The 25,732-nt window shown below is 30.7% G+C and overlaps 2 protein-coding genes across 5 annotated transcripts; one reads left to right on the top strand and one right to left on the bottom strand.

The window, feature by feature from the left end:
* Positions 1-1,482: 1,482 nt before the first annotated feature.
* On the top strand, positions 1,483-4,648 carry LOC148230019 (uncharacterized). 3 transcript variants are annotated; one of them, XM_088197366.1, is made up of 3 exons: positions 1,483-1,653; positions 3,519-3,575; positions 3,679-4,648. In XM_088197366.1, the coding sequence occupies exons 1-3, from the start codon at positions 1,603-1,605 to the stop codon at positions 4,474-4,476; spliced, it is 906 nt and encodes a 301-aa protein (XP_088053492.1). In that variant the 5' UTR covers positions 1,483-1,602; the 3' UTR covers positions 4,477-4,648. The 3 variants fall into 3 exon arrangements, with proteins under 3 accessions (XP_088053492.1, XP_088053494.1, XP_088053493.1); XM_088197368.1 differs by having other exon boundaries at positions 1,483-3,448; XM_088197367.1 differs by lacking the exon at positions 3,519-3,575.
* Positions 3,712-24,249, bottom strand: Gel (Gelsolin). 2 transcript variants are annotated; one of them, XM_088197363.1, is made up of 22 exons: positions 24,171-24,249; positions 20,861-21,007; positions 15,091-15,168; positions 12,171-12,245; positions 11,771-11,963; positions 11,135-11,250; positions 10,862-11,039; positions 10,505-10,605; positions 10,301-10,420; positions 10,160-10,228; positions 10,021-10,083; positions 9,844-9,955; positions 9,653-9,773; positions 9,422-9,587; positions 9,283-9,348; positions 9,148-9,220; positions 8,986-9,080; positions 8,035-8,160; positions 7,832-7,952; positions 7,021-7,277; positions 6,823-6,948; positions 3,712-4,958 (listed from the first exon to the last, which is right to left on the bottom strand). In XM_088197363.1, the coding sequence occupies exons 2-22, from the start codon at positions 20,975-20,977 to the stop codon at positions 4,899-4,901; spliced, it is 2,433 nt and encodes an 810-aa protein (XP_088053489.1). In that variant the 5' UTR covers positions 20,978-21,007; positions 24,171-24,249; the 3' UTR covers positions 3,712-4,898. The 2 variants fall into 2 exon arrangements, with proteins under 2 accessions (XP_088053489.1, XP_088053490.1); XM_088197364.1 differs by lacking the exons at positions 20,861-21,007; positions 24,171-24,249 and adding an exon at positions 20,649-20,703.
* Positions 24,250-25,732: the final 1,483 nt, after the last annotated feature.

Here is a 25,732-nt window from a genome sequence, read left to right as displayed (position 1 = left end):
TATTAGCTCGTCACTGCTATATTCTAATTCAAACAATTTTTCTTCTTGGTTGGCTCGAAATAGCACGTCCAATAACAGTATCGGTTGCCAAAACCTTATTTTTTAAGTTATTGGCCAATTGTAAAATTTCAGAAATGTCTTTTGACGTAAATTTAAAAAAAATGTTGTTTTTTCTGACCGCGTAAAAGGGAAATATCTTGCTTTTTGTTTTGAAACGCATCGATAACTTTTTTAAAAAGTAGAACTGCTAAATATTTCAAATAGTTATTAATAATTCGTTAGGCAGCCTAATCCGCCATCTTAATTCAAAATCTCGACCTTTCGAAAAAAATAAAAAATCATATAAAAAATAGTGAAGTGTTTTTTTTTATAAAATCCGATTAAAACTACAACAGGTATTGTGAATATAAAAAAAACCCATTCGGCATATGACAAAAAGTGAATAAAAATAGTAAATTTTATTTTAATTTCTATTATATAATATCTTTAAATAGTAAAAAATATTAAAAGCTGCCATTTTGAAATGTGACTAATCAGGCTGACTAACAAAATTATTTAAGATATTTAATGTATATTTTCCAGAAAAGGTTTTTCAGAAATCTGAATAATAAATACAACGTCAATGCAATAAGTTGTAAATCTACGTAAGAAACGCTATAAAGTATAGGAGAACCAAAAATTAATTAGCATTAAATTGAAAATTTGATTCAAATATAATATTAAACTCCATTATGAAAAAATGCATGAAGATAAATATTTAACCAGAAAGATACAGAATTAATAAGTTAAATGAGCACAAAACAAATAAAACACAACGTTATATATTTCATGTTTTAGTTAACTAGTTTAATTACAACTAATTTTAACCGAAAGGGTCTTTATAGATATTCTATGAAACAACTTATTGATATCAACCTCAATATTTAGTTAAAGTAATAATTTTCAAGCCTTGTGAATAGCTGATGATGAATGCATAGATTTTAAATTATCAATATTTATTCATAAATGTGATACAAATTTTATTAAAACTAAAAAGCTTTTAGAAATACTACCTAAACATGACACATAAAACGTATTTTGCCCTCAGTTATTTTTTTATGTTACAATAGAGCTTAAAATGTATTTTTAAATTTATTGAATGTGTTGTATGTATCACATTATATCATAATAAATAATACAAGTGTAACTAAAAAATATTTTTGAATATTTTATGTTCTACTAATGTTACAGCTGAAATCAGCACGCGATTCTTAAAATTTTGTTTACAGTGCTATTTACCATTTACGCACGATTAGTTAGTAAGAAAATTCTCGAACACAGATCTTAAACAATTATAGTAAATTGGCAGCTTGTATAAACAAACGTTCAATCAATTATGCGTATATCCAATGGTGATGATGCACAGCCTTCTTCTTCTGTATTGTTCGCATTCTGTCCAACTGCTTAGATCATATAAATAAAGGTGTTCCAGCAGTATGCTTCAGTGTCAAACGATCAGCCCACCTGAAAAGTTGAACGTTTGTGTACTTTTTGCTTAAGAATTCAGGATAAAACAGATTGAGCATCTGCAGGAAATCTTATACAATCTACAATTTGAGAGACATGGGAATATTCGTGCAAGGGATGATATTGCTTTCGATCGCACTGGTTGCTGTGAGTATCCAAAACACAATAATACATAATTATGTCGTAAATAAAATAAAATATATTATAAACGGTTACAGTTTTACATACATTTAACTCTCATTATCATTTCTTCCATGTGCTATTATTGTGTCATCCAGGGTGAGGGTGGTGATGGATCTGAAACATATTTTTTTAATATCTCATATCAAATTGTTAGTCGCAGCTAACTTTATTATGGCTAATATTTTATCCGGTATATAATCAACGTATGGAATATAAATGGAGTAGTAATTGATTTTAATTTATTTATAATCTATAATTAAGTTAAAAAATATAAAAAACTGAAAGTTATAATTAAAAAATATATTATATCAGTTTTAATACATGAGAATATTGATGTTGTATTTAATAAAATCAGTATGTTATTATATTATCTTACGTTTCACAGATAAGGTGAAATGAATGAAAAGATTTATTTTTATTTTTTTGAAAGGTAATAAATTTTGTAACTTATTTCATACTAGAGACAATTTACAATAAATTTCTAGCTGCAAATAGCAGTTTATAAGAGAGATAAAAATGTTTTACGTCTATTATTTTTTAATTAAAAAATCTTTAAATTACTTACAAAACCAATTTTTAAGTCATTATCATAACTAGCAACCCTTTAATATGTTTTACCATTCAAATGAATTGCTTCAAGTGCTTCGATTAACCTTCTTATTATACATTTAATACGTGTGTATGTATGCAGTAACGTTCCATATGTTATCTTAATACTTATTTGCATTATGTATGTATTTAAGAAGTTTTTTCACAGTTTTGCTTTTAAGTGCGTAAAACATAACAACATTGTTTGATCAGTTGCAAAATGCTTGTTGATTCGATACTATTTCATCATTTGTGTACATATGTATTTTAAATGAATCATGCAAAATAATTCCAAGACTATTTTTCAATTTTAAGAATACAAAAAAATCTTTAAATAAATTTAAATTTAAATCTGGATAATTATTGAGTGTATTGCAATTAGATAGCAAGCTATGACATTAAAAAATCTATGAATTCTTTATTTCATACAGTTTTGCTTACTTTTCTTCATGTTTAGTTTTAATTACTTAACATAATGTGTTTAAGAGTATCAAAATATAATCTTGAGACTTTATGAAAACTATAACTTGTTTAATGATGGAAATTTATCATTTTAAACTTGGAGGGATTGTTTTTGATGTATTAGAAAGCAATGAAATACCACAACTTCACCCAAGAAAGTGTATTATCAGTGCATATGAAGCTGATTGTTATCCTTTTGTTTATAAAGAATCCGTTGATTAATTTGTATTGCATATCACTGGTGTATCTCAAAATATCTATAGTTTCATCCGTTTGAATCACTTTCCTGATTTCTCCTATAGTACCGAAGTACAACTTTACCATTTAAGAGTACAAGTCTCAATTTGGTAAGGGAGAGATAAAATTGCTTACTGTGGAAATTTCTCAACAGCTTTCCTGCATAAGTGAGCATTATTATTGTTAATAGTTATGCTCGTATTATAAAATTGAAATATATATTAAACGATAAATACAGCAAATTAGTAATAGGTAAACGATGCGTCTATTTCAACGGAACGTCTGAAAATTATTAACCTCCCTCATGTTGACTCATGTGCTGTATCTGCTTGTTTATTCTGAGCTACGCTTGCTTATAAATTGGAAGCATTTGGAGCTGGCGATGGATTTTGAAAGCGGCCATCAATCGAACACGAGACTTCGTTTGGTCGATTTTGCGTTTTCAGCTTGGAAGCATCACAAGCGGTGATCTGTATGCAGTCGGTTTACCTATGGCAACAGATAAAATACAGTATTATTCTAACGTTTTGATATTCCCACAGCTCTGTGAGCCATTCGCACAAGGTTTCCCTAATAGCGGAGTGTTCGACTGGCAAAAGGTAATACCAAAACTATTGTGTCGAGTCCCACGAAGTCTAAAATCTATATATTTTTGTATAAATGTTTGCTTGGAATTGTTCATTGATATTTTTTTATGAATAGGCACACGCAGCTGCTATTGCAAGTGCATTCCCTGGGATGAACTTCAATCACCACATGCCTGGATTCCCCTTCCCTGGGGCATTCACTGGAAGTATCGTATCTACAGGACCACGTAGAAGTTTCGCTTTCCCGAATCAACCACCCGGTGACTTTATAAGTGGAGAAAATGTCGCATACAGCAGCAGCAGCAGCAGCAGTAGCAGCAGCAGCAACGGCGGTAAACCGGTGACTTACACTTTCACGACTGGAAATGGCAAAGCCTCTGGATCTGCCAGCAATGGGAAGTCTTCCAGTATTTCGACCAGTAATAGCAATGGCCAAGACAAGCCACAAACGTCTGCTTTTGCAACTGGATCAGGATTGGCAGCCGCTGATGCTTTTAACAATCTAGGAGAACAAAGCCATTCTGAAGACGGAACCGCACGCGTACAACGCGATTCTTACCATCTGATTCCCTCGAGGAAATCTAGGCATTCATCGGACGAATCTGATTCTCATTCGAGCCATAGTTCCGCATCCAGCCGCAGCTCGGGTAAAAGTGGATCGTCTGTAAGCTACTCACACAGCAGCAGCCACGGCGGAAAGAGTCCGAAGACTTACACTTACACCAGTGGTAATGGACATGCTAGAAGTTCAGCTCGCAATGGAGATTCAACAAGCTACAGCTCAAGCAAGGGAAATGGAAAAGATGAACCTATCATCACCGCCAAAAGAACTGGAGATGGCTACGCAGTTGCTGAAGCCACCGCTCCCAATGGCAGTTTGAGACACACCGAAGAAGGCGACAACCGTCGTTAAATATTGTTATTACAAATTTACTATTGACACGTTACAATACATTAATTTTGTATATTTTACGCATGCTAGCTTATTTTGATGCAATGTAATCTTAGACTGCTTGTCTTATAGTATACAAATTATTCAGACAAATGTAAACGAGATTTAAATAAAAGATCATACCACTCTAAAACATGTTCTTATTGAAAAAAGAACACACCTGTTAAAATAGTTTCAATGACGTACATATAATATATCAATCAATATCATTATTTATGTTACTAGATGTATACTTTTAGGAAAAAAAAGACAGTTTTAAATCATTTACATTGAACTTTTATTATTTACTGTTTTATATTATATTATAATTGTTTTGTAGACATATTGTATGCGTGTGTATTATATTTATTTACTTAATAAAAAATCACTCTCATTTGAAATAGTTACAAAATTTCGTTCATTTCAAGCATCTTCATTTTGATGTCATCATATGAAGTTTGTTTCTGGAAGAAAAAAATACATATTATTATATAATTTAAATTATAAGTTAAAAATATTTTTTTAGAAGTTTCTAAATCCTTAAAAAAATGCTTTCAGCTATTTGACCTTAACATAATATGAAAATCAACACCTGCATAATGTTTTATTCAGAGCGTCAAAATAGTAGTCGTGCATAACTAAATGGCTCACAAAATAAGAATATATATGAGGATATATATGTATATATGTCGAAATGATAGTTGCAAAGCGGATTGGAACTATAAAAAAGTATATTTCAAGTTTTCAACACATTGATGTATGAAAACTTTATCCTTTCACGTGTGCTCTTTTTAGACAATCATATTTCTTATACATTTATATAAGATACTAGTTAAAGCAAAAATTCTGGACTTCAAGAGGACTTTTGAAACAGTGTATAATGTTGAAGGTACAGGTGTAAGTTTGTTTAGTAATTATTTAAGAAATTAAAAGAAAACGTGAAATAATAAAAGAGTCATATCTCACAGTGTTAAGCAGGAAACTACGATGTATAATAATAAATAAACAATACTAGAATCGCGCTTAATATATTGAAAATAAATTATTACTTAAAAAAATAAAAATATATATAATAATCAATATTATTTGTGAAAAAATTACAATTTCTTACACGACTTATAATTTTATTAAATTCATTTAATGCAGATATATTTTTTCTAATGACAACACCGATATATAAACAGCATACGCACGCCCCAGTTATGTGCACCGGTGCTGCGTTAGCTATACTGCATTGGCTCCGCCAAATTTAATATTTTTGTTGATAGCAACTATAAATGTCAACATATAAGGAATCGCTAAAGGTGTTTCGCTAGAACATATATGATCTTAATCTAAAAATTCCTGAGCTAGAATAAATAAAATCATTTATCTCAGATCACTATTGACGTAGCGTGCGATCTTAATATTATTGTATGCCGTCGTCGTCTTTTGTACAACGGGGGTAATTTTTATTAGACTAGATTCAAGAGAGCTTTCGAAGCAATAGACAGAAGTATAATGTTAAATAAATTATAGATTATATTAGAGTTGAGAAAGCAAAAACTTAAAATAAATTATGATTATTTCAAAGAGAAAATAATATCTCACCCAGAATTTTGAAGTATTAATTAACATCTCTCTCAGAAATTTTAAGTTCTGAAGTATTAATATAAAATACTTCAAACTTCTCTAATTACTATTCTATCAATTAAATTCTGAAAGACCGTCTTGCACAAAGTTCCACGTAAATAAGATAACGCATAATTGCATAAACCGAGGAAGCACAGAATTTGACAAAAAAACGCTATTAGCATTAATACGACCAAAAACGACTATTAAAAACTAAGAAACGAGCTAAAATAATCGCATGAAAACACTTACAGATGTTCTAATGTTTCACTCTCAGAAGAAAAAAGCAATACAATGCTTTTACTGAATACCAACTTGCCAAAAGACACGTTAAAAACCCTATCAAATTTATAATGATTAGACACATTCCCAACCCAGGACATTTAAATTCAGAGATACACCTAAAGACCTACAATGGACCCCCTGAGACTGATTAACATCAAAAACTGAAAAACCCTTCACCGAACGACTGATACCCAGTTCTCAACATCAAACTTAGCAAAGAAACAAAACACAAGATACATCAGAACCAGCTTTTTGTTTACCAATGTTACGGTTTTACACCTGCAATATGAAACAACCAGCAACGGTGGTTCAACAAGTATTTTTATCATTATATGGATTATCTCTCTTACTTTTCTAATATCAATATAATTGGTAATTCTAAGTTGCTGATATACTGCTCCTAAAAGCAATAAATATTTTAAATATACTTACACTCCACATATCATCCTCCCACGAATCGAACATATTCTTGAAGACCAACGGCTCCTTATCTTGCTTAACAATGATGATGACAGAGTTTTCAACTGTCCTATCGCTCGGATCGTCTTTCAAATATTCCTAAAAACATATTCAATTAATAAATGTGGTATAATTGCACACATAAATCACATTAGCAAAAATGTTTATTACAACAAATGCGTTTTGAATGGCAGATCTCTCGAGCTGCGATGCTTCGTTTCCAATCCATACGTATACTTCCTCTCCTGAGTCCAAGATAAAGATTGCATCTGTGTCCAAGTCTTCCTGAGTGTATCCTCCGATATCTTGCAGTGTAACGCTACCGTCGTTGCGAACTTCAACTTGCAGCAAGTGAGGCTCTCTTCCAACACGCAGTCTTGTGCGCTGTTTAATGATGGGCGATTTATTGATCTCTTCAGGCTCACCACCTAATAATTATATAATATTTTTACATTCTTTCCTTTTTGATGTTTTCCCTAAATACCTAAAAACGAGCAATACTTGCGCCAATCAATCTAAAAGTCTATTCAAATGATGATGACAGTTGTAAAACGTTTATTTTACTCAATTGAAGTTATACGGTTAAGTTCTTAAATTCTCGAATCTAAGTGGATTATCGCAGTACAAACTAGCTCTTTAGGTAGTAGCACTACTATGCTGCACTACAACTAATGAATACAATATTACTTGGGTGAAGTCAAGTACTAAAGTTTGTATATCCAAAAACATGTTTCTATTCAGATCAAAATAAACAATAAAATTCAACAAAAAGACTAATTATAAAATTAAAAAATGTAAATGAAAGTACTACATTTCTGCAAAAATGCCTCCATCATATTGACTCATTTTACACATAAATCTTCATTCATAGCATTTATTGTAATGCATAGAAAGCTGTTTAGTATTCCAACTTACGATCATATTTTCATACAAATGCTGAAACATACATTACTTTTGAATATATTCTTAATCATTAACAAACCAAGAGCATTCCAGAATTCGTTAGCTTCTTCGCCTTCTTCAATAATTATATGTTCTTTATCATCTCCGAATATTTTCTGAGTGAAGAAAGTAACAGCTTCTTTTTCTTGCTCGGAAGATTCCTAGATGAGTTGTAAATAGGAATCATTATATTACTATATATATTTTAAATAAAAGTCTATTCAAATATAAGTCGAAAAATACTTTTCCAATCCAAGCGTAGATATTATCAGGTGTTTCCAATATGAACACATCATCGCTGTTAATATTGGAGGATTCTTCGGCAATTTGTTCGGCTCTCATGTCACCGTCAGCGTCATTGCCTTGGATCTAAAATTAAATATATAGAAATTATTGATCTTTAAAAATCATACCATTTCTTAAATGTTCTATAAAAAATCAGCGCTCAAGGAATAAAAATTAATAATTTTATATACACAATATACAATCTCAAAGTTTGCCTGTCATATTAAAAATTCGCAAATGAAATACTCTAGTAACATTATTTCTTACAGAGAACATTTTACTGAGAATACATAAATCAATGTAATCTTCTTTTAAAGAATATTATATAAATAAATACTTAAGATTCAGCATCAGGCTAATCTAACACAATTATCATTAATTCCTGTTAGTTAATTTCCAAGAGTCAGCCGACATATACAAATAACAAATTAATGACTTAACTCTATTCACAAAACAGAAGTTTAATGTGAATAACAATCAATGTAAAAAACGATGAAATCAATTTGTTGATTCAAGATATGATTTCAGTTGCAGCATGTTAAACTTACTCTATTACAAAGATAATGGATGAAGAAGAATCAAAAAGACAATCAGTTATCTGTTTGAGTTCTTCAGTTTCCTAACTAAACCTCAATGTTGGTAGACCTATTATACCGCTGAGGAATTTGGATCTTTATGATCCCGACTTACACATGAGAGGTGAGAGAGGCGAGGCGAAAGTCATAAGGACAGTCGCTAAATTTGACTTGAGAGAAGAATGCTACTCTCACGGTTAACTTAACGTCACAATCTATATGTATTGTCAGATAAACGTAATTCAATAATATATAATATGTATATAAATATATATATCGTTTATAGTCCAGTGTTAAGGAATATGATGTATAGGAGTTAGTACTATATAACAACCTTGAATAATCTAATTCCGTCCGTGTCGTATGAATCTTTAGTATTGAAATACTTGAAAGATGATCCATGACCTCCCAAGTGAGTGACCATTTTGCCTGAAATAATAAACGTTAATCATTATCTTATTCGCTATATAAAATGATCTTATAATTTGACTCTCACCGTTGAAGAGTTTCAAGAAATGTTTCGGCTCACTGCCTTGAGGAACCTTGATTAAAATATTATCATTGCCATTCTGAAACATTTAAGCATTTATAATAAAACTATACACAAACGTTTATATTAAGAATTAAATACTTCTTCATTCATTTCCCTAGCCAATGAATAGGCAGTTTCACGCTCATCCGTAGTTGAATCTTTGCCCTATAAAATCAAGTATATTATAATAAATTACATAATAAAACTAAATATATAAGATATAAGACATGAAACTTACAATCCAATAAACGATTATCAACGAAGGTTCTCCTTGACTGGTGGTATATTCATATTTGATAACGTAAGCATCCCCTTGATAGAACTGTCCGAATTTAGATCCTTCTTCTGAACTCCTCTCGGGATCTTCAGAGTCGGCAACTTCGACAAGCTCTAAACCTTGCACTCTATAAACGTTTAATATTAAATAAACGATCTTTGAATGGAAAGTATTGTATAGAAATGAAACAACCTGTATACAGTCGTATGTCCTTGTCCCATGTCCGGCATGAAGCCTCTTGCTGATCCTGATTTACCCACCTTTTTGATCCTGGATTCGGCCAGATCGACGTCCGACGAATACATCTCTTCGTCTAGAAACATAAAATGAAACATTAGTAAAAGTCTTATAATATAGAACTTGAAGCTTCGTGTGAAAGTTACCGCTCGCAGATCGGATAAGACGGGAATGAAGAGCACCATGATCTTTCCAAGTGGAGAAGTATTGTTTGAAAGCAGCTGTTTCAGTTCCTTGGGGTATTCTTGTGATGTGAACCTGTTAAATAATATATTATTAATAAAAGTATAAAATCAGTAAAGAACTTGTAAGGAAATACTTACCCAAGCTGGATAACTCTTTGATTTGAGATATTCATCAGCCTTCTTCATTACTTCCGCTCTTTCCTGAAATTTATATTATACATATTATTACAACCCATATTATAAACATCACTTTTACTTTAATGTCTATATATTATACCTTTTGGCTACAATGCTTTCCAACCCAAACAAAGATTCCTCCAGTGAGAGCATCCAATACGAAGCAATCCTATAAATTTAATAATAACAATTTATAGGTGTTCTAACTATATTTAGAAAATAACAACACCAAAACCGTTACATTTTCATTGAGATGCTCCTGCTTGAATGGCTTTTGCGAAATTGGTAGAGCTTGCAACTTTCCTGATTCATCGGTAATTCTATACAACGAAACGGTGTTTTGTTCGTTGACTTCGAATTTCTGAAAATATTGTTACATATGAATTATGTTTATAATATTAATATGAAAAATAAAAGCAATAATTTCAATTATAATAATAAAAACCTGGTCATCGCCACCAGCACTTTCATCGGGTACTTCACTCCTAGAACCGGAACCGAGATCAGTGAAGAACTTTCCAAAATCTGACTCGCTTGAGAATTCATCTAAAATTACAAATCTTTTGTGTAAAATATAATTTAAATAGTTTAATACTAAAAGCACCAATTTTTAAACATATCATTTAATTTTTTTATATTGAAGCGACCCAAAGATTGCAATGCAAAATAAAATAGGTTTCAAGAGAACTGCAGTCGTCGACTCATAGTATATGGTACAATTAGGACTATGGTGGCCTCTGGCTCAGGATTTTCCAGACCTCGCTCGAAAACAACTTATTAGATCCTCATTAATCTCACTTACCGATGATATCAATCTTAGCTCTTCCCTTATGATCTTGATCTCTTATTTGATTAGCAACGGAGATAGCCTTTATTCTTTCTATGCGTCTCGCTTTAGGACCGATGTACACGTAGATATCATGTTCGACGTCAAGAATGAAACAGTCTCCAACGTTCATCGAAGCAATGGAAGGTTCCACCTGTACAAAAAATATTTAAATCGATAATAACTAAATTATGCACAACACATGTTTCAATTTTAGACTGTATACATGAATACTTAATGAATTTATACCTGTTTCACTCTGATATTCTTGTTTCCTTTGACTTGGAACATTCTCTTCTCAGATCCTGCGTTTGTGGTGACATGATTGAATCCACTTGCATGTCCACCGTCCATGTATCTGATTGCTTAAATATAATTGTTAATTAATCACTGTCTCACATTAATATATATGTATTAAATTGAATACATAAATCTACTTTTTAGTCAATCTTACACTATTTGCTCGATATAAAGCAAATTTCGCATAGATACTTTTTAGAACCCTACTCAAAACATGAAATTGCTGTGTAATTTATTGAATGCCATTCGTTCCAAATTATGACTGGTTTTACTCTAGGATCCCGATAAAAATTTAGCCAACTCCTCCCTCCCTTCTTTCCGGTATCTGCTATTACTATTAAGAAAGATGTCCTTTGTTTGATTCCCATAACAAAATCGATTGATATTTACACCTCGGCGTTTAAATCACCGTTCTCAGTAAATAAAAAAAAATATTATTATTATTGTTTGTAAGATATTAACTTGCTTTCTTAATTATAATAGAAGCCTCTATTAATTTAAACGTTTAACAACGTAAAATAGGTTTTACATTACAAATGTGTTATTGCTGCACGACAACGCTGAAGTTCAAAAAATTAAACTTACCAGGTTTGAAGTAACCGATGAACAGCGGGGACTCGTATCCTTGAACTTCGCGGTGTTGAACCGGAGCACCTCCTAATTTGTCGTCGAGGAATACTGTGAGCATAGCGGCAGCTCCGCTTTCATCGGTGGACGTCTTGCTACCCAACCAAAAGTGGAGATCCCATGATAGTTTCTTTTTGTTGTCTTCTTTAGTCTGAAAATAAATTTTAATTGTGAAATCAGTTGTTAAATCGCGATCGCAATCATTAGTCTTTTTCATATCAGCGACTAGTGTCAGAGCTCGCCGACTCCCTCTCTCCAGCTCCACAAATATATCTTTAGCAAGAGTGCAGAGGAACTGTTCTAGTGCTTATTTTCTTATAATGGCCAGATTTAATGAATAGATTTTATTTATACTTACATTCAGAACGATGTAAGAGTCTCCAGTATAAAATTTGCCATGATCTCCCTTGGGCACTGCAACAGGTTCAAAGTTCTGAAAAATAATAAAATGTAAAGTAAATCCTTGTTATATATGTTTTTAAAGTGAATTTATAAGACATTACTTTTTAAAGATCCCAATGATTCTAAAGTTAAAAATACTTTTATACCTAGGATATCTACAATGTATCCTAGACAAAAAATTGATATACAATTGATATGTTAATAAAAAAAGTGTATTTTTAATAATAAAAATATATAAATTAACATTATTTTCCGTTACATTTTAAAAATAGTTTTAAATTATTATTATTATACACTTATTATATCAAACTTAAAACACATTAAACCAAATGTATTCAAGGTTAAATTATGTTAAAAACCACCACAGCATTTACCTTGATCGATAATTCCAGCCAATGTGGGTACCAACATATGATACATATAGATAGATAAGATATGTTTGAGTGTCTTTTTATTTACACACTTTTGTTATATTTAGGTGCACTCATTTAATTTCGAAATAAAAAAATACTTTGTTAGCATACTATATTTTTAAATTTATTACTTTGGCAAGTTTCAATTCGGAATAACATTCTCATGTCTATTATTTTTATCATGAAGTAATAAATTAAACCAAATAAATTCCTTTCCCTATTTTTGTAATATGACAATATTACGCAATAAAAAATAAAAAAAATTATTTGGCCATAACGCTATTTACTTTGCGCTGTTGTGCAATATTCATTATGTGTCTCCCTTTCGTATGATAACATTAATGAAATCAGATTAGATTGCATCGTAAACAGTGTTATTTTTCACGTATTATCAACAATGGCTGATTCACTCTCGCTTATCTTAACAATCCTAAAAACGCGATAGCGCAATTACACTAACGAGTGTTCCGCGCCATTGTTTTTCAGGTCCGTTTCAATAATTGCCTTTCCGGAATATGCGTCACGGTCAATGACTAATAGCTCAACCGTCTGCAAGTCAAGAAAAAATATTTAGTAATAATATTATGATATCAAAGGAACGCTGACGCTGATTAGATTTACATTCTTTAAACATACCAGATCGTATAAAATTCCTTTTTACGTTGCAGTGACCTAAATTAGATTTGACATAGCTGTGAATTATTTATAGAAGCGCTAGTCAGCGTATTAAAGATGTGTGCATTAAAAATAATTTTAAACACCGTTAATGACGTGACTAATTTATTAGGGGTAATTATAATGCTTGACAATGTTGGCAGCACTGATTGACATGAAGCGCGCAAAAAATGGTCAAGTTTCAGGTTTAATTTAATGCGAATATTAATAAAGTGCGAAAAATGTAAAGAGGTACCTATTTTTATAAATGAAATTGCCAATATTGTGATAAAACTTTTTAAATCAAAAAGAAGATTCATCCATTTTGACATTATATGCATTTTTTTTAATCAACAAAACATAGCACATCTTTTGACGGCCGTGTAACATTGCGCTATAAAAAATCTGTTTCATCTAATCCGTTTCGGGATACGCTAATATAAAAATTTACGACACATGAAAATTATTTAATGCCAGACTATGAACGTTGACTATTCGTCGGCTAAATATTATGTTGACGAAATCACTTACCCGAAATAACCTATATGCTAAATTCTGAAATGAATGGATTTATTGTCTGTTCAGCCTTTGAAGTCGTAGTCTTTTTTTATACGTGACTGCAATAGCTACCGATATGTTATCATATGTATGTTAAAAAAACTTATCGTGTTATGCAACTCAAGAGTTTAGTTGGTGTTATAAATATGATTCAGGTACTGTTAAATAATTAAGCATCGAATCGACGTGTACTTTGGCCATTTATTTTCCACTTTTACTGAATAATTTACTGATACAAACTTTTAATACGACAAAGAGTTTAATAAAAACCTATCAACCAAAATGTAAAAATGGACATCATTTGCTAAAGTATTTCTCGTGCAATAAAAAAATAAGTGCTTGGACACTTCTAGAAAAAATATTTTTGGCTTAGTGCGCAGCCATTTGTGCAGTCTGTTACACCTTTTTGTCGTACCTAAGCTTTTTTCTTCCCATTTCCTCTTTCAGCGGTCTAAAGATGTAAAAATCGCTAGGGTGAGCTTTGTCGAATACGGTATTGCAAACATTGGATCATTTCAACCGTTTGTCAGCATTATCGCAAAAACCCCTGTAGTCAAAAACCTACGTAGTCAATACCACATTTCAACATTTTTTATGGTATTCGTAAAATACTGTGAACGTTCAAAATGTAACGAACTATTTCTGCCTGAATTTTACAACATCATAGTTTTTGTAAAAGGGTGCTTCTGCATGACGAATCGGACTAAATGATCCATCATTTAAAACTGTTTAACGATTATAAATTTTCATTCTTATTCTGTTTTGAAACGCGAAGTGGTGGAGGCGTGAAGACATTTGATTTATTGTTCTCAATTTGTTTATCGACGCTGATTTTATTCTCGGTAAGAAAGCTTTACTATATAATTGAGTTCCGGCAAGATTTATAGTAAAACCCAATAAATTTCGAGCTGAGCGTCAAAGCAATCTTCACATGTGTGTCATTGTGTGTGTAGCGATGATATACCTATGTTACATACTGCAGATGTATTCTAACGACTGTGTTATTATTTTTATACGCCCAAAATTCCTCTACTACATTTTACTTCTTGGTTAAAAATAATTGTAAATAATTCGACAGATCGAATTAGACTCGATCATGACAGACACTAAAACCAGTTGCCGTTTTCGCTTTGACCGTAAAATATGTTTAACGATAAAAAATATTTTAAAAGATAATTTTTTCGAAACACGATGCTTATAAGTTTTAAAACTTATTAAATGGTAGTGGCAATAAAAAATATTGATAATTACCTCAATGCGCCATATTTCAATGCCTTTGTTTTGTCCTGCTGAATTAAATGCTGGATGGTCCATTTTCCTTATTTTGTCCTGAAAATTAAAATATATTTTTATATGTAAAAAAAGATTATTAAAACATAGCATAGTAAAATTTCCATAATGTATTTTTCAAAGGAGATTCCCCTATTTATATAATTATGCTAATTAGAAGTTAGAAAAAGGGTAACCGCGTCGTCTTAGTCTAAAAATAGGCATGCTGGATCAAAAGTCGTACAACGGACGATGATTTCAAAAAAGCAAAGAATATAATATATAACAATAGTATCTACCTAAAAGAACATTAAAGTATTTTCAATATCAAGGTGATACATATAGACGAGATCTAGGTGTTTCTTTAAGTAATAAACTATTTTGATACTGAGCAGTGAAATTGGACATATGTTATTTTATACATTTTAATTGGCTGAATTAGTAAAATTATATTTATACTAGTGGAAATATAACTTCATTGGTAATATACACCTACTGTAACATATACACAATATTTATTTATTGTAAATCTTCCGTTGTTGCACATGACAGGCGTTAGTCAAATGTGTTGCAACGGGATAAACATAATGTACAACTACCAAGTAAGTAGTGAGACATCAGACTGAAATCAGAGTATGTAAATCAGTGACATTTATTTTAATAGTCATAAACTATTATTACAGTTTAAAGTAATATATATCACTATATACGACCCAGATCATTACGACATTCTTCCGTGAGATTAGGATAATCTAAGAAAACCTTATCAGTTATGATCGACCAAAATTATAATTATGTAATAATCACTTAAATCTCCATGACAAGATACAAATTGATTTTCAAATTCAGGTTTTTCAAGTTTGGAGTCACTAAGATGTTTAATATATTTAGTTAATTAATACTATATAATTACAAAATTTACTTAATTGAAAAACCCTTACTTTATGATGACAAATAATATCGTGATATCATAAAATTCACTGTCACGCGATAGTTTTTGACAACTAATTTTAAATGTCGATTACAATTTATGATTATACTTGTCACTCTGACACACCTCTATAATAAATGTATATTTTTAATCACAGTATCATTGATCTAAAATTGCGATAAAAAATTATATAATATTGTTGTTATGTAAAATAGAGAAAAATACAGCTCTTTTGTATGCTTAACATTTAACATGTCATAGGATAAAGTTGAATATATTATACATATGTTTAATATTTGCTTTTGTACAATTAAGACCAATATAAAAAATCCTCTAAAGTTCTAGTATATATGATAGTTATAATACTGATATATTCTATTTGTTATTCTGAATTACAATGTTTGCATTCAAATAAAAGATACTTGCTCGAAACCTACAAACAAAAGGAATAAAAAACGAGATTCTTCCACATGCAACCCAGACAGATTCCAATGGGGGACCGCCGAAATTTATTACCGTCTGCAACCTAATGGAGGTTCTCAAGGTTATATGTATATAAAAACCCACAGACTAATGCTAAAAAGATGAACTCGTTAACAGAAAGAAAAAAGCAAGGCTATAAGACATAGCCTTGATGCTTGATGCGTTGTTGAGTACATTTTATGTAAAAATGTCATAATAATGAAAACAAGAATGGCGTATCTGTATGTTTTCCCAGTGGTTTCCAATCGATATTCTAAATGTCAGGGACCAGGCGGGACATTGTGGAAAATGTCAGGCTTGAAAAGCGTAGGGGAGAACTATTTTTAGTCTTTGTTAGTCGAAATTGATTTTTACAATTATTATAATAAACAATGATTTGTCTCGTATGAAACATTTGACACAACCACTGAAATAAAATTAAAAAAGAAAAATTGAATGACCAATTTAAATTCATTTCTTGAATTAAAGTGGCTATTTATTAAACCTCTACTTTTTGAAACCTTCTTTATTAGCAAAACTTCGCTTCCAAAATTTTCACGCTACGTGGTCAATTAATTATTATATTTTATGTCCGATTAGAAAGTTTTCCAAATCCCTGTGTGCAATATTTTTATTTTTTATTACAACCCTGACCAGTATGACTTGCCAGGTTTCCCCAATGCGTCATGTTGGCCATTATACAAAAAATAATTAACTTTAAAAAAACTAAAATTGATTAACACCTGGCGCGTATGTTGAGATACATTCCCTTTCGCCCTTCGTGAGTGGAATATAATGGCGTGCGTTATATGTGTTCCACGCACACACTTCTTCTCACTCACTCTCGTAACTTAGCACGCGAGCGAGCAAAAGGGAATGTATCTCACCATACGCGCCTGGTATTTATCTATTTTAGTTTTTTAAGTTAATTATTTTTGTATAATGGGCATCATGACGCATTAGGGAAACCTGGCAAGTCAGAATTTGTCACCGTACAAGCCTGATAAGCACCATCCCACATTTTTTTTCCAACTCCTCATAGCTATCGCCGAAAACATTCTTGTGTTTGACAACGCGTTTACGATTCTTTAGGGAGCTCTAAAGCTCGCAGCCGTAAGTCAGCGAGCATTATCGTGTTGTCGACACCACCCCTTGGCAACTTTAAAAAGTGCTTTATTGAGTACGCCGTCAAGATTGCAATGAATTAGCAAAAAGCAAAAAGGCATTTAGATGAAAGCTATCTATATCTACATATACTTCATTTAGCAATTGGATTGCTCTCGCTAAGTGTGTGTTTTCCCATTGTACAGATGGATCAAAAAGGTGTGCGTCTTCGCAACGCACGAGCGTGTTCCAGGTCTAAAAACTTCGGAAAGTATAAAAAAAACAATGCGTTGGTTATTAAACATATTTTAATGTTATTTTTTAATGAAAATAAAAATGTTCTTAAAGCTGCCCAGAATATAAACCTATACATTAAAATAATGCAATATCTCAATGGAAACAACATATCAAGACAACGACGCTTGTAATTCATTGTTCTTTTAAGGAAAACTCATTTTTATTGAGTATCGCACTAAAATTTTTTATCTGCACTCGCAGACGTAAAAATCGTTAACTTCTCGCTAGTCATCAAAATATCTATCGTGTCATTTAATTGTAAATAAACAGTTCCAGATGAATTAATAATACATCAAGCCAGTGGCGAAGCTATAGGGAGGCAGAGGGGGCGGGCGGCAGATTCTTGGGGGCGGCATAATCGCGATGGAATCGTCTAGTGTGGTTCTTAACCCTGAATAAACTAAAATTTATGTAAATCTACGAATACCAAGAGCTTAACAATAATAAATTTATTATTTTAAGAAATGCTGATTTTATGACCCTGCAAGAAATGTATGGGGGGGGGGCAACTTTAAGGAATGCTCCGGGCGGCACATACCCTAGCTACGCCACTGCATCAAGCGCTCAAATCCGTGAATAATGCATGAAATTAATAATATTTATATATTGCTATATTTATTTATCAATTGGGTTTGATTTCACCAAAATAAGAAAAAACAACTTACAATACTGTAACGCACGAGCGTGTTCATAAGCATAAACAAACTGCAGTAAATATAAGAGAATGAAATAATAAACATAAAATAAAGATCTTCAAAACAAACATTAAAGAATATTATTTGGATTAATCTTTTAATACGAATATTTCATTGGGGTTAATTTCTACCCCGTTACGACTAAATACGTTGTTGTTTTTTTCGTACGTTAAAAGTTAAAACAACCCTGAACATGGATATATAACTCAAATGAAAACAATAGATTAAGACATATATTATTTGCTAGCAAACAGTTTAAACAAATAAAGTTTGAAATCACTAAAGATCTTTTCACAAATTTGTATCGCATCAACTTTTTGAAGTTGTATTTTGGTAGACAGATAAAAACAGTGATAGTAACACCGATGCAAAAAAAATATTTGATCTAATTTATATTTTTAGGAATCCTATTGAAAATTATGATTTAATCAATCTGTCGAGTGTTTGTGAAATACGATCACTTAAAAAATCTGTTTAACTGCCAACAGAAATATGTATTTTTTACATTTACTTTGAAGAGAGCAACAATTTTAATAAATCCAGTTGTTGTCTCAAATTCATTTATTAATACATATTAGATTTCTAGAAAAATATTTTCTGTTTTTCAACGGAAAAATGTTCATAAAAATAATAAACGTTCTATATTTTGTTTACATGAAATTCAGATGTATTATTAAAGAAGCAAATAAGAGTTCAAAATAGTAGTAAAGCAGCAAAACAATACAAGAAACGTATTCCAAAATAATTCTGCTGAAAATTAAGAAAGTTGTAAGCATAAACAAAAGTTAAGCTTTAATCATCTATAGCGCCCGCCAGTAGTGGCAGCCAAGAATAAGTGAGGCGTAAATTAGATTTTCATGTCCATATCACGTCGGTGGGTCACCACTTCAGCGTCCGCCTTCCAGGGGTGCGCTGTGGTGGCAGAAGCCAGGAAAAGGTGTGGTGATGCTCCAGCAACAATAAACAGAGGTTCTAGCGACTCTCTGATAAAGTACTGTCCGGCGACTATTATTTCTGGAGCATCGCCATACCGTTTCCTGGCTTCCGTTACCACAGCACCTCTGCGGAGGTCAGACACTAAAGTGGTGAACCACCGACGTGATCTGGACACGAAAATCTAATACCTTCCACTTCCGCTTCCGCTAGTTTCCACTACCACAGCCCCTGGAAAACGGGCGCTAAAATCTAACAGTACTAGACCATTTAAAAAGGCTAGAAAAATCAAATCAGTTTAATAAATGGGTGCCGCACGAACTATATGTAATAAAAATGCCCTTTATTTTGCGTTTTTTTACGCAACAGAAACGATACATTACTCGATCTCATTGTAAGTAATATCCTTTACAACAGAATGCCGTCTGCACAATTTTCAGACAAAATGAATCACGAAATCATTGCGTAAAACCGAAATTACACCAAAATAAAAATGTAATGGTTTGCGCTTCGTATAAAATCCAGTCAAAAAAATAGTCCTGTCGAAATCATTGCAGCTTGGAGTTATTAATAAGAAATCGGCAAAATACACTAAGAATTGTGTCCTTTGGTTCCTGCACTGATTAATTAAAAGAGTCCAATTCTTCTACACAACAATGCATGGGCAAACATCGCACGATTGACTCTCCAAAAGTTTAATTAATTGGACTATAAATGTTGCCGCGTTCACTATATTCGCCAGATTATCACTTTTAAGCATACCTTCTTCTTACAGAATCCTTAAAAACCAAGCTGCTGCTGAAAATACATTTCAAGATATCAACTCCATAATTCCGGAATTTTACATCACTGGAATAAATAGTATTTTGCTTTATAATTAGCTAAGAAAAGTGTATTTGAATCTGAAGGTCATAGCCGCAGTTGTTTCAAAACTAACAACCTAATAAATAAAAATAAAAATATAAATAAAACTTTGACATAGACTTTTATGAATAAAAAAATTATTATTTTATATTATTAAATCTACTCTTTAACAGTAAATTATAGTACTATTTCATTTATTAACTATACTAATACAAATTGTGTTTACATTGTATGCTTACGCTTATTTTACTTACTTTCGTATCGATTTTTCCTCACACACCCTAACACCACGGCGGTCTTAGGCTCACTGACAAATATCGGTGGGGAGCCTGAGAATAATGGCGCCGGAAACATACGTATACATACATATACAGAAATGTATTATGTGTAAGTATACACATAGCGTATAATCGGCCCTTATCAAACATTTGCGATTCACAAAAATAAGATTAAAAAAATTACTTACTTTTGGTGCTCCCTGTTGAGCGGAAGCCGGCTGAGCCGGGCGCTTTCCGCTCGTTGCGGCTTCGGAGCTGAAGAACAGGAAGGCCGAGACCAACGCAAGGACGATTGAAGTCCTCATGTTTGATTATTTGTAGATCAACAGATGAATCTAAAAAAATAAATCACGTTATCTTGTTAATGTCGCTTCATACGTGTGAATTTCTAATGCATTATTTTAATGTATTTATTACAAATATATCAATCATGGCTTGACAGGTTTCTCCAATGAGTCATGATGGCCTTTGCATATTATTACAAATTCGAAATAAATTGTTAATAAAAAATTAGTATCTTACACCTAAAATATATGTGCGTACAGTGTACACTATCCTACAAAAACGCCACAGCTCCTCGTAACTATTGTCGAAAACATCTTTGGAATGTATGAGCTAGCGTCAGGGCCACAACGGTAAATAATAAATGACCCAATAAACGACATTGGCAACCACTCCTTGGCAACAATAAAAATACACTGTGATACAAATACGGATATAATTGTTTTTATGCTGCATCCTCTCTAACAACAATGAATTCTTCGTTTCGCTGGGATTTTAGAGAATGGAGCTATATTCGACAGAGACGTCAGTGAAATCATAACGGAATACATTTTCACCGGTAGATATATATTTTTACCAGTGAAAATAAAATTTATCTGGCATGTGCTAATCAAATTATACGATTTCAACTTTTCCATACGTAGTAATATATAATACATTTACATACTTATCAGGGCAAGGAGATATGGGAATAATTTTAAAATGTGACACTTAAGAAGAGTGAAAGGTTATCGATCAAACACCTTTATAGCTACTAAAATTAATACTTTAAAATCTTTAATATATATTTCTCTAAATATTTTTAAAAAACCGTATAAAAACTAAACCAACTATTTTTGAAACAATTTTTTTTAAATATTTTTATTTTTATTTATGAATTAATTCCCCATACATTAAAATACATTAGATAGCTACAAATATTTTATTAAGTTTATGACAACAAAGTAAATAGTCAAAATTAAAATCAAATTTGGGTCAGAATAGAAATCAAATCTTGGTCAGAATTAATGAAAGGTCATAATTATAGTATTCAGGGTCAAAATAAAAATAGCATACGGTCATAATAAAAATATAGGACGATCATGCGAATTAAAAAAAATATTATAGCATTTATAAATATAAATGGGCAATAAATTATTTATTTTATAAATATCTTATATCTCGCTCGCACCAAAACTATAAAACTGGTTAGAAGCGAGCGTTGGTCAAAACTTGAACACTCCATGAACTCTCAACGAATCTACAACGAATATATTTAATTGTATGTAGGACGTGAAGGTATTCAGTTTGACAAACGAAGTGGGAATAACGACAGAGCAGCGGCAGAAAGCACGCTTAGATCCAGACAATGTTGCGAGCGCAACCAAACAAGTTGGCCCTAAAACACCTTGATAATGATAATGAACTGCCGACATGCGAATGACAGTTCGACCAGTTAACAACACTACAATAACACTATTTCCAACCGAAAAAAAGTATTCTGATCATCTGTCAAAATAATTCTTAACATTTAATATAGATTCAGACTAATCCAATTTAAATTCTAACCATTAAATATAAATTCTGACCATCTAATATTTATTCTGGCCGCTTATATTCTGTCCTTTTAATATAAATTCTGACCCATGTAATATGACCACAAACGTATTAAAATTCTGACCCCAAAAATATTTTTTATTCTTATTTTATTTTTCTAAAACATAAGTATTGCATTACTAACAAAAATTTATATTTATTCACGTTAAATAAATATGTATGTATTTTAAAACTTATTTTCCACACAAAGAAATTATCTAAGAGAAAATCTTTTCAGAACTTTATTTTATCTAAGTTTCAAACCAAAAATATTAAAATTACATCGCTATATAGATTACAATATTCTGCGAATAAAGCCATTATTTTTTTATTTAATGTTTATTATTCTTAATCAATTTAATATCAAATTCTCTGTAATTTAAAAAAATGAATAAAAACATAATAAGGAAAATTGTAAAAATTATTAAATACCTTGTGATAAGTATTCAATATTTATATTTTCATACTAATGTAAAACAGGATTTATTTTCTTTTTTAGAAATTGAATATTTCATTCTTTGAGTATACGCGTAATATTTTTTATAAATATTAAACATACTAATTTGACTTTTTAGAATATTATTCATTCCTTAATTCAAACTATTAAAAAATGTATTCAGATAACAAGGAAACGTTTAATTTAAACGTTTTAATTATCTCAATTCAGAGTTACCATTCGATAATACAATATCATGACCTTGTTTTTGATCTTTGACATGGGTCACATTCTGATATTCGCGTAATAGCAATTCTACAGAAATATAAAAAATAAAACACAAATAAATAATCGATAACGTTAACTGACATACATAAGTATGTATGTGTATATACATATGTATAAATAATAAAAATAATAATTATTATCTGTATTAAATGGAGATTTTTTATGGACATGTACATATATGGTTAATTGATGTGCAATTACTTTTGTGCTTCAAGTATATTATAATAAAATTAAGAGGGGGGAAAAAGTAAAAAAAAATATATCTATATTCGTATTTTACATGTTGAAAATGTAATCAAATTACACTTTAATCCTAGCAAGGCAAAGATCACTGAATCTTCTTCAAATAATACGTGAAAGTTTTCACTACACTGCTTAACTGTTTAATAATTTCTTTGAAAAATATGTCACTATTAATATGTTATAGGCTACGAAGCAAATATTTCGTCGTTTAATATTTTTTTTGGGAAATCGTCTGACTTATTCAAGTCAATGGACAGTTTTTGATTAGAATATTTAGAAAAAATCACGCATATGTTAAAACTAAATTATTGTTTACAATTAAACAATCAAACTATGACAACCCATGCGGGTTTAATGTCAACGTCGAGATTAAAAATTAATTTTTTATACAGTTAAATATTTATTTGGAAACGTGTTTCGGAATTGACATTACACAACTGTACATAATTGAATGTAGAAATACACAACTACTGATTTTAGTTAACAAAATGTATTTCGATTGACTTTATGATATTATTATATATTATTTTAAAATAAAACTGCAGAAATAAATAAACAATCATTACTGTAGCGTCAATAATAATAGCTATGTTTATAAAATGATCAATCTAAATTACATATTGTTGTTGCAACATACCATACTATATTTAAAATGTCTATAATCGAATACTTACTGTTTATAATCGTCCAGAAAGTGCAGAATATGACTGACCCTCAGAGACGACCAGAACGATCAAGAATCGTTACCGAACTGAAGCACGTTTGTTATTATGAGAAGATTGCATATCTTGTGCTCGCAATTTACCATCACATAGACTTCTAAGAAATATATTTATTGGAAAAACATGTTTGGGTTTTAGTAAGATACATAATAAAATCAACAAGGAAATCTACAAAGCGTTAATTGGAATCAAGTTAACACTAAAAATTGACGGTTGCAAAATTTCAATCCAATTAGAATTATTAAGGTATTTTAAATTAATGTTATTTTTTATACTATACTAGAACTAATATATTGCATTTTAGAAATCGTCATTTATTCTTCATGTTCTTAAAAAAAACACGTTTGACCTCGTCAGTTCAACGGTATTCTTGTTAGATGCTTGTAAAAAAGTACATAAAAAATCCTTGTGTAACAATCCATTGTTTGCATTTGCTCACATGAGTAGATCTGTGACGTTAAAAATCAGTTATTTATAATTAAAACTATTTCTGATACATGTCGATCGAAATCTATACTATTAATAACTATATATAGGCGAAGCATTGAGAAATTTTACAATTTTTTCTCAATAAATGCTTAATTTTTAAACGAAAATGTGTTGACATCGTATTGAGACTATAAGGTAATATATTAAGCTACATAGTAAAGTAATTAAATATTTTACAAACGGAAACTGTAGTTTCAATGATTTTTCGAATCATAGCTATATTTTCGCGGATTCAATGAGCTAGAGCGGTGTTCCGGTTTGCTTCGGTTTATTACAAATGCGGATTAAAATTTTGACGAATCATTTAATAATTGTATTTATATATAAAAACCTCTAAAGGCAAGAACTAGGTAAAGCATTAATATAATTACTTTAAATTATTTTACGGAAAAAATATTATATATGTATATACTAATAATATTCCCTGTCGTCGCACAACGACGAGCGGTGGTACGCAAGAGCGTGTTAATGATAATACCGATTAGTAGTAATATCTTTTTCAATCGTCAAGTCGTATTTTTGTATTCTTACAATAGTATTGTCATACAAAGAAACACTCCCTTTCCGATTAAATAAATTTCAAATGAACATATTTAACTACTATTAAAAGTATATTGCAGAATCATGTAGTTAAATGGTAAATATGTTATTTACTTCAAGAGAAGAAAGGAATTCTAATTCATGAATATGTACATGAATTTATATCTTATTTTAACGAAAAAAACCTAATAAAAATATTTAAACCTTATTTTAAGAATTGATTAAATTTCCCCAATCTACCATTAAACACAATTATTCAGCTATAGTATTTTTAATTAACTTTTTTAACATACATTATTAAATAACGTCAATTTTCAAATTTATAAATATTATTAAATCTAAATTGTTTTATTATTGTTTAATTAATATGTAATTATTAAAATTATTAATACTTTTTTTTTGTAATTTAGAAATCATATTTTTTTTATAATTTATTAGTTAATAGTTAAATTTTATATGTTATAATTTAATCAACTAGTTACTCG

This window comes from Plectrocnemia conspersa, unplaced genomic scaffold (assembly GCF_051122295.1).
Source record: "Plectrocnemia conspersa isolate PC_06_02 unplaced genomic scaffold, ASM5112229v1 ptg000011l, whole genome shotgun sequence".
NCBI lineage: Eukaryota > Metazoa > Arthropoda > Insecta > Trichoptera > Polycentropodidae > Plectrocnemia > Plectrocnemia conspersa.
The sequence above is the reverse complement of the archived record's forward strand: the minus strand, read 5'-3'. Positions and strand labels throughout refer to the sequence as shown.

What these genes read in the sequence shown, in the direction of transcription:
- LOC148230019 (XM_088197366.1), top strand. Translation starts at nt 1,603, where the DNA reads ATGGGAATATTCGTGCAAGGGATGATATTGCTTTCGATCGCACTGGTT. An exon ending in TTTCGATCGCACTGGTTGCT is followed by an intron (nt 1,654 to 3,518) that starts GTGAGTATCCAA and finishes ATATTCCCACAG; the next exon opens with CTCTGTGAGCCATTCGCACA. An exon ending in GAGTGTTCGACTGGCAAAAG is followed by an intron (nt 3,576 to 3,678) that starts GTAATACCAAAA and finishes TTTTATGAATAG; the next exon opens with GCACACGCAGCTGCTATTGC.
- Gel (XM_088197363.1), bottom strand. Translation starts at nt 20,977, where the DNA reads ATGAGGACTTCAATCGTCCTTGCGTTGGTCTCGGCCTTCCTGTTCTTC. An exon ending in ACTCTTACATCGTTCTGAAT is followed by an intron (nt 11,964 to 12,170) that starts GTAAGTATAAAT and finishes ATTTATTTTCAG; the next exon opens with ACTAAAGAAGACAACAAAAA. An exon ending in TGATAATCGTTTATTGGATT is followed by an intron (nt 9,349 to 9,421) that starts GTAAGTTTCATG and finishes TTGATTTTATAG; the next exon opens with GGCAAAGATTCAACTACGGA.